This window comes from Serinus canaria, chromosome 2, assembly GCF_022539315.1.
Source record: "Serinus canaria isolate serCan28SL12 chromosome 2, serCan2020, whole genome shotgun sequence".
Lineage (NCBI taxonomy): Eukaryota > Metazoa > Chordata > Aves > Passeriformes > Fringillidae > Serinus > Serinus canaria.
The window spans coordinates 52,712,795-52,724,670 of record NC_066315.1 but is presented as its reverse complement, the minus strand read 5'-3'; the positions used below and the strand labels follow the sequence as shown (position 1 = coordinate 52,724,670).

General features: G+C 41.5%; 2 protein-coding genes across 2 annotated transcripts; one reads left to right on the top strand and one right to left on the bottom strand.

The window, feature by feature from the left end:
• Positions 1 to 215: 215 nt before the first annotated feature.
• On the bottom strand, positions 216 to 2,435 carry MRPL32 (mitochondrial ribosomal protein L32). Its single transcript, XM_009093844.4, has 3 exons — positions 2,256 to 2,435; positions 1,345 to 1,514; positions 216 to 832 (listed from the first exon to the last, which is right to left on the bottom strand). The coding sequence occupies exons 1-3, from the start codon at positions 2,377 to 2,379 to the stop codon at positions 578 to 580; spliced, it is 549 nt and encodes a 182-aa protein (XP_009092092.1). The 5' UTR covers positions 2,380 to 2,435; the 3' UTR covers positions 216 to 577.
• Positions 2,436 to 2,635: 200 nt separating this feature from the next.
• On the top strand, positions 2,636 to 8,413 carry PSMA2 (proteasome 20S subunit alpha 2). The gene is made up of 8 exons (XM_009093843.4): positions 2,636 to 2,771; positions 4,484 to 4,560; positions 5,095 to 5,227; positions 5,673 to 5,795; positions 6,139 to 6,220; positions 7,344 to 7,417; positions 7,878 to 7,935; positions 8,018 to 8,413. Exons 1-8 carry the CDS (start codon positions 2,731 to 2,733, stop codon positions 8,132 to 8,134), a joined length of 705 nt encoding a protein of 234 aa, XP_009092091.1. The 5' UTR covers positions 2,636 to 2,730; the 3' UTR covers positions 8,135 to 8,413.
• Positions 8,414 to 11,876: the final 3,463 nt, after the last annotated feature.

Genomic DNA, 11,876 nt, shown 5'->3' with positions numbered 1-11,876 from the left:
GCAGAAAAAAATGCAAATACTATGTGACAACCACTAATTTGCTCAAACCTAGGACTATCACAAATTATTTCAAACAGCAGCGTTGTGGAGAGATCCACACAAAGGAAATTACCAAACTACATATTTCCTTGCAAATATCCTTTGCTTCTGATCAGTATCACTCTTAAACATTTTTTCCCCTTCTAAAAGAGCAGTAGCCAAAACCAGAAAGCAAATTTCCCTGGGACATTTAACAAAATTTATTGTACATCTGTGAATTTAGAAGATGTTTTTTACAAAACCAGCATAGAACATTAGCATACAAATTGTTCAGGGGATGGTACGCAGATATCCAAACCCAAGGCAGATCTGATTTCTCTGTGTCAGCTGCTGTGATGTATCACTGAGAAGCATTTCCCGCTGCATGCTGGAGAAACAACATCTGACTGGAAAATCTCATGGCACAGCAAAATTTCAAGCAGGCTTCCCAATAGTTCAGAGGAGTTCTGTTCACACTGAGTGAACGAGAAAAACATTCTTGAAATTGATGAATTCTCTTCCTGCAGCAACTGCTTTTGCTACCATTAATTCTACAGCATTAATTTTGAACAAACCAAGATGGACGCTTCTTGGCTCTTTCAATGATCCGCTTGCCTTCATCTTTTTCTGTTGGTTTTTCTCCTTCATAAAGGACAACAGTCTCTACAGGTGGAGCATTAAATGGCCCTCCTTCTTTCTTGTATATTTCCATCCGTATCAGTCGAGTTTCTTCTTTGACCTTTGCGTAACAATAGCCACAAAGGACGTGCTTCTGCTTCAAGTTTCCACATTCAGGACAAACATCTATGTTCCTCTAAAATGACAATGGAAAACAGGAAAATTCATAATTTGAACAGCAGCAAAAAAAGAAAAAGGGAACTACTACAAATAAAAATGTTAAATTAGAGAAATTCACCAACAATTTCAAAATGTATTCCTCTACGTAACTTTTCTGTAATGTGTTGCTATGTCAAATGCTTACTACTAAGAACAGCCTCTAAATTCAGTATCTAAGTCATTATGCCTAATTATGTTTGGAAGACTAAAGACCTATGGACTCAATTAGATGCACAGAAAAGGTAGACCTTTTCCATTTACATTATCTGGTCAGCCAAAGTTCACATTTTGTTGGCTTGCGCCTCAAATGTCACTGTTTATTTTACCTCAGACTACTGTCATACATGGTGAATTACCAAAGATTTACAAAGGATTTTAAAGATTACAGTATCTCTTACGCTTACTGATTTATAAACAAACTCCAGAGAGCTTTTACAGTCAGTCCTTCCCTCTGCCACGATTCTCCAAAACAAGGGCTTTGCTGCTTACCTTTATTTCTATGAGCTTGCTGGGGTTCCTCCGCCTGCAGCGGTTCACCTCGATGGTGCGCCTCTGCTTGGGCGCCGCCATCCACACCACACTCTCCAGCAGACTCGGCGCCCCAGTGTCACTGACCCCTTGTGGAATGAGGGCCAGACCTTGCACAGCTAGTGCTGGTCCTGCAGGAGAAAGGAAAAGAGGGCCGTGATTGTCCCACTCTGCTCTGTACTGGTGCAGCCTCCCCTTGAATATGGGTGCGCAGTTTTGGGCACCACAACATCAGGATATGAAGCTCTTACACAGCATTCAAAGGAGGGCCACAAGGATGGAAAAGCGCCTGGAGGGGAAGCCATACAAGAAGCAGCTGAGGTTATTTCATGTATTCAGCCTGGATGAGCTTGAGGGGAGACCTCATCACATACTACAACCTCCTCATGAGGGGAAGGAGAGGGGCAGGCACTGGTCTCTGTACTGACAGGATTCAAAACCATGGCGTGAAGCTGAGTCAAAGGAGATTTAAATCAGACATTACGAAAAAGTTCTTCGCCTAGAGGGTGTCTGGGCACTGGAGCAGCCTCCCCAAGGAAGTGGTCCCAGCTCCAAGCCTGACAGAGTCTTTCCAGCTAAGCCCCATTTACGTGCGGTTGAGGAAACACGGCACGGAGGCTGCCGTCACCCTCGAAGCAAGGCCAGAGCGGCGCCCCCACCCCGCTCCCTCTCTGACCCCAGCGCCCTCCCGCTCTCCTCCCTTCAGAGGTAAAACGAGTCCCTCAGCCCCGACATCGCCCTCTCACAAAATCATAGAATCGATGGCGTTGGAAGGGACCTCCGAGATCATCTACTCCAAACCCTTCCCAAAGCAGGTGACACAGGAAGGCGTCCAGTTCCTTCAGCGGGGTGGAGAAGAGCCTGGAACCTACCCCAAGGCGGGCTTTGGCCCCCGAAGACACCCGGCCAGAGGCCGCGCTCCAGCCGCCCCCAGCATCGCTGCAGCAGAGCGCGAAGCCGCGGCAGCGGAGAGCGCACCAAGACCAACACCGCCATAACCCCAAACGGCCCCGCCGAGCCCTCTGGGGAGGCGACCCTGTTCCTGAGCCTTCTGGGAAACCGAGTGCCCGCAGCCTGTCACGACATTGCAGGGAGACAGAACTAAAACTACAAATCCCAGCATTACCCACGCTACCAGGAGGGCGGGGCGGTGTAGGGCAGATGGAGGACTCTAACTCCCAGCATGCCTCACGGCGCGCCTCGCAGCCAACCGCATCCCAGCACGCTCAGGCAGAGGCCACCATCCCGCCAATCAGCGCGCTCGCTGTGCCTTCGCGCTGGGAGCGGGAGCGGCGTCCGCGCCTGCGCCGAGGAGCCGGCGCGGGGAGCGCAGGGGCTGGTGCCAAAATGGCGGAGCGCGGCTACAGCTTCTCCCTCACCACCTTCAGGTGCCGGGGCAGGGCCGGCTGTGGGCTCGTGGGTAGAGGTGGGCGGGCTGTCGGGTCAGCGGGAGAACGGCGCGCAGCCTGAGCGGAGCGGCCTGCCGGCAGCAGCGAGATAGAACCGATGGGGCGCTTTGCAGAGTCATCGGGCCTGCGAGCGCTGGGGGGAAGCGGGGGCTCCACCTGGACAGGAGTGCCGGGCGTGGGGAAGGCGGTGGGGGTCAGGCGCCCGAGGGGGACACGCAGCTGCCCAGAGGCTTCCTCAAGGGCGGCAGGGAGTGTCTACCTGGTGGTGTCTGTCGCTGGCCTCGGGCCCCGGTGCGGGCGCCGCTTGTGTCTCCTCGTTGCTGTGAGACAGAATTGCTGTAGCACCACGTTAAGGTCTGTCTGGACACTGGCGATGCCTTACAGCGAGTGCTTGGCTTAGCAAACTCGGGATCACCACAAACACAGTTTAGGCTGGGGAGTAATTCTGTGATTCTGAGCTAACTGGAAATGCATGATGACACCTGAGCTGTGGTGTCCTGAAAGCTTGCTTCAGATGTGGGAACGAATGAAGCAGATGAGTTTTAAGGTAGTTTGTGTTCGTTCCTGCTACGCTTGGCAGTGGCTGCTCTCCTTGCATTTGGTGTTGTGCTTAGCCTGAACATGGAAGGATGGCATGCACAGAGTCAATATGCTATTGGAGCGGTGTCTGTTGGCGTGTTGCTCTAATATCTAGGCTGAAGATTAATTCAGAGTAAAGGAAATTACCTTCCATTCAATTTTTTGTAACTAATAAGGTATTTAGACCTATGTTGCATATAGAAAAAAAATTGGACACAAGAACCTTTATGCTGTTCATGGGGAAGTGTCCCCTTAATCTCAGCAGAGAGTTACACTGTGTAATTGCAAAAGGGATTGCTAAAGGCTTGTTGCAGTTGAGCAAATGAAGCAGTTTGTAACCTAAAATGATGAAAAAAATTTTCTTAATGGATGGGAGTAGCCTAACATGGTTGCTCTGCTCAAGTAGATTGAATTCTTTATTAGCTTTCAGAAATGATTTCCTAAGGAAGTCGCAAACATTTTGTATTTTACAGAAGCACTATGTGCTTCGAACGATTGTTCTGATTTATTGTAGTTTGTAGTGGAAAAGCCAGAATTACTACTTTGTCGCTCTTACACACTTTCCTCACTGTATAAGTGACTACACTGATTGATTATTCCTTGCTTTCTTTTCTTCATCTAAGCACTGAGTTACATAATATCCCACTTTACTTCTGCAACTATTAAAGCAGCAGTGTCTGAAATACAGCCTAGAGAACAGATCCACTTGTCCAGTGTGTGCTGTCTCTGGTGTCCTTTTTACTGGGGATGGAGAACGGACCCCTCCACCCCCCTCCTTCTGAATAAGTTACTTTGTAACTTATTTTGCATGACACCTGCAGCTCCATTCGGATGATTCTGCATCCATAAGCAGAATAAAGTGAATCATTAAAACAAGATGCAGGAATACCTGGGAATGAAATAGGAGTTGGTGCTGTCTTGTGCCATTCACCTTGTGTGCTTGTCAGTCAGAAAGCATAGCTGTGTTTTGCTGGTTCCTTTCAGCAGTGAACATCAGTGTCTTGAAAGCTTTTGGAAACCACATACACAGTGTAATTTCAATAGAAAGTCATGACACCCCCTGAAGTTTTACCCAATTAGTGGAAAACTTTATTTTGTATCTTCCTTTCTAGTCCTTCTGGAAAGCTTGTTCAGATTGAATATGCTTTGGCTGCAGTAGCTGCAGGAGCTCCATCAGTTGGGATTAAAGGTATGTCCTGAAAATACTGATGGATTTGGGATTTTATCTATTTTTTGGGAGAACTAAACAAGTTTGGATCATGTACTGAGTCTTTTGTATTGGATCCTTCTTTATATTTCTGTTACATATTTTGTTACTCTTTCAGTGGATTTTCACATGTTTTAATAAGTTTTATGGTTCCTGGGGTTCTTTTTTTTTTTTGGTGATTTTGGAAACATTCAGCTGGTAGAAGTAGATGTTTGGTTTTGGTTCCTGTCCTTATATATAGAAATAACACAGACCAAAAAAAAAAAAAGCTAGTTAGATTGCTCAATTATTAATGTTATACAGAATCTTTAGAATGGGATTATGGGAGCTGAATGGTTATTTTAAAAAAGAGACAATGTGTTGGGTGTATTCATCAAAGTATCTCTCTTTAACCTGATTGTAAGCTTGAACAGCTTTTAAAAAGAGAGGAAGTAATTATTTAGTTTAATAAGCTCATCCTGTGTTTTGACTGCTAATTTTAGTTTAATTTTTAAATTATTTTTTGTTCTTTTCTAGCTGCAAATGGAGTGGTGTTGGCAACTGAGAAGAAGCAGAAATCCATTCTTTATGATGAAAGGAGCGTCCACAAAGTAGAACCAATTACCAAACATATAGGTTTAGTGTACAGTGGTATGGGTCCAGATTACAGGTATTAAAACATTCTGTTTGATCACCATTTAGATGCATATTCATCTTAAACAAGAAGTTTCAGTAACAGGTAGCAATTAGCTGTTTCTTTCAAAGTGTATGTCATAATACTATATTGCACTGTAAATGACGTTCACTTGAAGTTTTTCTTAATATATCCTTTAACTTGTCAAATAACCTTGTATCTAAAGAATGAAAGCAGTGTAATTCAACCTTGCTTTTAAATATTTCAGCAATTACTTGGCTGATAAAATAACTCAGCACAGTCTTGTGTTCTTACATTGATGTTGTGCCAGATGTACAACTCCTGAATATTTATTATTTGTGAAAAATAAATAATACATATTTATTATATGAGTTTTCATATTTATTAGATATTTATTATTACGAGTTTTCAGTTCTAGTTGGAATTTTTTTTGACATAGTACTTTTGTCTTTGTTTTCAGAGTACTTGTGCACAGAGCTCGGAAGCTGGCCCAGCAGTATTACTTGGTTTATCATGAACCCATTCCAACGGCTCAGCTAGTACAGAGAATTGCCTCTGTGATGCAGGAGTACACACAGTCTGGGTACGTGCTGGGATTGCAGAGCTGCTTGGAAAGATTGTGGTGTTTAAATGTAATGAGTAACAGCTACCCAGTGATTGGGGGTTTTGTGGAAAAGGCAGTTTTTCAGTGGAGAATGTGTACAGAAAGTGTGCTAGTAGGAGGAGCACTGACTGGCAGCGGGTGAGAATGGATCTTCCTATCTTGCACACAAACATGTCAGCCAAGGCAGGACACTTTTGGTTTTGTTCTGTTGGTTAACTCATCCTCATTACAGCCCTGGTCTGGGGAGAAGATAAACACGTCCAAAATAATTAGTCACCTTTGACTTTCACTGGATAATTCATTCCGTTTTGTTTGCTTGTAGTGGTGTTCGTCCCTTTGGTGTATCACTGCTAATATGTGGCTGGAATGAAGGGCGGCCATATTTATTTCAGTCAGATCCATCTGTAAGTATCTTACACTTGTAAGTTCTGCTGCTCTGATAAAACATGTGAAACTTTGCATGTGCTCATGAAGTCTTTCTGTGATGAGAATATTAATACAGAGCTAGAATGAAAGATAACTTCAGAAGTCAAAATGGGTCATTTCAAGTAGGTGCATGGAGAAAGCCTGCATCATTCTGTGCCTACAGGTTCCTGTACTGCTTTGAGGAATGGCACCTCCTTCTGAGGGAGGTCATCTCTTTTCATACCTTCCCACCTAGCTGATAGTGCCAGCAAAAATGGCATTCTGTAACAGCTACTAGGAAAAAATAAATTGACTGTTTATACTGCTCCAAACTGATGGAAGTAAAGCTGAAATCTGTAGCATTGTGAGATGTAATGCACATGTTGTGGTATTTAATGACAGTGGTTAATTTTAATGAGTTAATTTGTTGGGTTTGCAGTGCACTTCAGAAAAATTACCCTTTGATGCACATATGAGGTGCTGTGCTTCAGATGAGAAAATGAGGTCATTGTAGTGATCATTGCAACTTCTGGTGGTTTGAATTACTTGATGCTTCAGTGTAAAAAGCAAAATGCAGATGCCTTGTTTAAGGAAGTTTGATGGAGGCATAGAACTGCTGGAGGGAACTTCTGTTCTCTCCTCTGTCAAGGGAACATTCTATTCCCATGCCAGAAGAGGGAATAGAAGCGATGACTAAATATGTTGGTAGTAGTGAACATAAATCAGGCTGATTTGCAACAAGTCACTTAGATTATCTTCAAAAAGAAGAATATGTGGGATGAGCCTCAGTAAGGATTTGAGTGTACACTTTCTCAAAGGCAAATGAACTATTTCTGCTTAAGGAATCCCAAATCAAAACTATGCTAATGACTTAATAAATGCATCTTTCAAAGTAGTGGGAGGATGAAAATAGATGGAGCACAATATATACATCTTGTACAGTTTCAAAGCATGTGTTCCCATATAAACTTAGTCTAAAAATGATCCAAAATTGTCTCCTGTAGTCTCAGAACACTCAGTATTTTACTAATTGCTGCTGTACTTTTTTACCAAGTAATTGATTACATACTGTTTCACTAAGTTTCACAAAACAATTCAATCAATAGCTTATTGCTTTTACAGGGAGCTTATTTTGCCTGGAAAGCAACAGCAATGGGAAAAAATTATGTCAATGGGAAAACATTTCTTGAGAAAAGGTAATGTATTTGGTACTTCTCTGAAAGGATACTGTGTTTTGTTCAGGTTCCATATAAAATAGCCAGATTTTAAAAAATGTACACTTTTTAAATTGTAAGAACAAAGTTTTAAAATACTTAAGGTATGATGCTTCCAGTGTACTTGTTTACAAGTGCACAGAAAGTTTGATTTATTTAAACTCCAACTTTTGTGTTTATGTAGAGTTACTTGAGTGCAGTAAACATTGTATTCAGCATATTTGCAGCAATGTTATATACAGTGTCAGTAGGAAATGTAGGGAATTTTTTTAAACAAATAATAACTTTGACTATTAATGCCACTATGATTACAAATAATATTTGTAAGAGAAACAGATTTTAGTAGTTTTGGGGATTTATATGGGGATTTAGAGACTCCAGGATTATTAAAATTTGTAAAGGTTTTTATCCTATGCTGAAATAAATGAATGTCTGTTTACAGATACAATGAAGATTTGGAGCTTGAAGATGCCATTCATACAGCGATCTTAACACTAAAGGTTAGCAAAGTATTTAAGAAAGAAGTTTCTTATGTCTTCACTGATATGATTCACTTCAAATTCACTGTACTTTTTTTAATAGGAGAGCTTTGAAGGGCAAATGACAGAAGACAACATTGAAGTTGGCATCTGTAATGAAGCTGGTTTTAGGAGGCTCACTCCAGCTGAGGTTAAGGACTACTTGGCTGCAATAGCCTAGTAGAAACCAAGCTAGACTGTGGTTCACACAAAGGTCTTTTTAATTTTGGCTACTTAAATGTTTTTCTTTGCAGTTTTTGCATACTTATTTCTACATGGTTTGTCTGAGAGATTTTTTAAACATCATGGGTGCAAATACAACGGTCCTTGATATTGTAATACATGGAATCTTGTTAAAGATAATTCTTTCCCTTGATACACAAAATACTGTACAAAATGTAAAGTTATAGTGACAGCTTGAAAAAGGCTAAAGAATAAAATCAGAGGCCATTGTTTTGGGGGAAGGTGTCTGTGTGTCTTTTCAATCCTAGCCTGTTTATCTACATAAAACTTAGGTTTCAGTATCCTTATTGCTGAGGAAATAGTTTTTCATATACAGCCATGATGAACTTACCTTCAACCTTCTTTTAAAAAATTTAAATGTGGAGTGATAGGATAATATTTTCACTTAGGAATATTGTTTAAATGTTAATTAACCTCCAGAAATAGTTTTATGGGATGCACAAGATCATGTACTTTCACAAAGGGGCAGGAAATTCTTCCATTTCAGGTGTGTACTGCGATCTGATTGAGCCACTCTGCTTTTGACCATCATGGTCTTTGTGTCCTAAGAACTTATTTTACTTGAGTTATTTTCTTGGCCCTTGAAATTGCACCTTTTCAATCTTGAAGTATTGTTAGGAAAAGTAGAAACAGTAACTCTTACTGAAAACTAAATGCATTTATTGCTATCAATAAAAATTAATGGGATTTACAAAACAGAATGAGAGTATGTAATGTAATTACTTTATCCCTTGAATTGTGCTAAAGTGTTTGCCGACTTGCAGGATAATTCTAAAGATGTAATGAAAGGAACATTTAATTTGTGCACCATAACTTTTACAGATATTGTGTTGATATATCAATACATTTCTTACATGTGTAGAGTCATTCAAGTCATAAAAACCTACATTTACCACAAAAGAAATGGGATAAATACACTTTTTTTCAACAGAAATAATCTGGTATGCAGCTATTTAAGTGACTGTTTTCAGATTTTGTATTTTTAAAGCAATCTGATTGTTAAAACGTTTCTAGCAAACTCGGAGCAGCAGCTCAATTAGTCTGCTTGTACATAAGGCTAAGGATGTAGGGGAGCAACCTGGCAGGTCCCACGTCAGCCAGCCATAACTAATGAAGAAAATACAGAATATGAGTAGAAAATAGTGTAAAAGCTGATTGACCTGTGCTTTCCAATGTCTGCCTTTTGATGGTTTTTGTTATCATCAGGTGAATAAGAATTTCTGAAGCATGCCAGAAATGAATTTTTATTTCCTGAAGTCAGAAATAAAAGCTCTGTCCAAATGGTTCATTAAGAGTTCCACCAGATCACTTTTTGAGTATTCTACTCTGAAAACTAGTCTATACTCTGATACTTATTCTAGAGAAAATAAAACAACTCAGATCTGAAACTGAAAGCTTTATATTGCTGCATCTTGATGTAGAATATTTATGCACTCTTAGTTTTTTAATGCTGTATAAATATTCAGGAGTTTTCTACATAAAAACATGTATGTAGGTACTTCGGTAATTAACTGTAGTGGTTTAGTTGTGTCTGCTAATAGAAACAGTTGATGAGCAAAGAACACCCTCTGAAGGGTAGTTGAAACCAAAGCAAGTTTCAAACCATGGTAAACAGCTCTTGTTTTGTGTTAAAGGATATGAGAAGGTCTCTGGTCTACTGCCAGTTGTTTTCACTTGGATAAGCCAAGCTGGTGACTGTTTTTACACCATTAGGAACTGAGTGCTAATACTTAAACCCTGCAGTGAATCAGAGTTCATGGCACTTAGTGTAATTTGGAAAGAATACGCATACTATTTTGAATTTAGGCTTTATTTAGAGTATTAGATAATTTCCTTAGTGGCAGTCAAATAGACCTTGATACTATGCTGCTCTGAGGGGGAAAGTGGTATGGCTTTAAGTGCAAGGTTCTTTTTTTACCTGCATGTCTAAAATAGTAGCTAAATTTTATCTACTATTTAAAGGGAAATCTTTAAACTGCAGAGAACTAAGTAACAGATTTTTCTATTTAAAATCTTTAAAATTGAAGGAATTTATACTTTTAACTTGAAGATATATTTCTTAAATAAAGTCATTTCAGAAGTGAGTGATACTAGTGCAGTGGACTGCCAAATTATATGTTGATTGTGGTAATTTTCAAGAAGTGCACCCTTTAGTTACATGAGATTGGCTTTATTTTTAGTATTTTGTAGAAACTGCATAAAGGGGACAAGGTGCAATAAGACAGACAAACATTGTTACTTTGAGAGAAATGACAAATTACAGGCTTGATTACTTCAGCTTACTATGAATTATAACTTTGTGTTATTTAACTTGTTCCTACTAATCAGTCATCTGAAAGAAGAAAAAGAGACACTTGTCACTTGTAGCATGTAATGTTGATTTTCTTATCCTGGAAGAGGATCTGCTCCAAGGTCCTCAGGATAGTGTGACACCTATGAGAATTGGACTTTATTTAATGATTGGGATTGGGATTGGGATCTGAGAACAGTTGCTAATGAAGTTGCTATTTTGAGTCACAGAATCACAGAATGACATCTGGTCTAACCTCCCTGGTCAAGGGATCATCTTAGAGCAGAGGGCACAGGATTGTGTCTAGAAGTTTCCTGAACAGCTCCAGTGAGGGAGACTCCACCACTTCTCCAGGCAGCCTGTTCCAGGATGCCATCACCCACAGTAAAGGACATACAGGGGCAGTGAGCCCTTACAACTTACTTTGGCTTACTGTTGCTTTCCAGATCTTGTGCAATCATTCAGACAAGTAGAGATCATCTCTCCCTGCAAGAACGGGCACTCATGCTGTAAGAGAGTACTGCTGCATGGAGAGCAGTGGGACCACAGCTATGTCTGCTGTATGGAGGCAGGCAGCAACTTGGGGCAAATATTGGGAACACTTGCTCACATATTCACAGAATGGTTTATTACAGCCCAGTTTTGTTTCCAAATGTAACAGACCCAACGTGCACAGATCCAACATGCATGGAGCCAGGGCTGTTGCTTCTCCAGTGAAAAGTCCAAGGCTAACTTGTCTCTGGCCTGTCTGTTCCCATTACTCTGTGCTATTGCAGCCTCACACTGAACATTGTGTGCTGTTCAGGGCATCACACTGTAAGAAAGATACAAACATTTTACAGAGAATCTAAAGAGGGGCAACACAGATGGTGAAGGCCCTTGAGGGGAAGCTGTATGAGGAGCGGCTGAGGTCACTTGGTTTGTTCAGCCTGGAAGACACTGAGGGGAGACCTCAACTTTTTCATGAGGGGAAGAGGAGGGGCAGACACTAATTTCTTCTCTGTGGTGACCAGTGGACAGGGTCGAGGGACTAGCCTAGAGCTGTGTCATGGGAGATTTAGGTTAGATATTAGAAAAAAGTTCTTCACACAGTGGGTGGTTGGGCAGTGGAACAGACTCCCCAACACCACGCCTGACACAGTTCAAGAGGTTTTTACACAATACTCTTAGGCACATGGTGTGACTCTTGGGGCTGTCCTGGGCAGGACCAGGATTTGGACGCAACGATCCTTGTGAGTTCCTACTAACCAAGAATATTCTGAGGTTGCGTCTGACCTGATGTAATGCATTTCGACCCTTGAAGGGTTTTCGCGATAAGCCGCGGACAGGCCGCAGAGCAGAGCCACGCCGGGCGGACTGGAGCAGTCGGAGCGAGGCGGGTGGGGCGGCT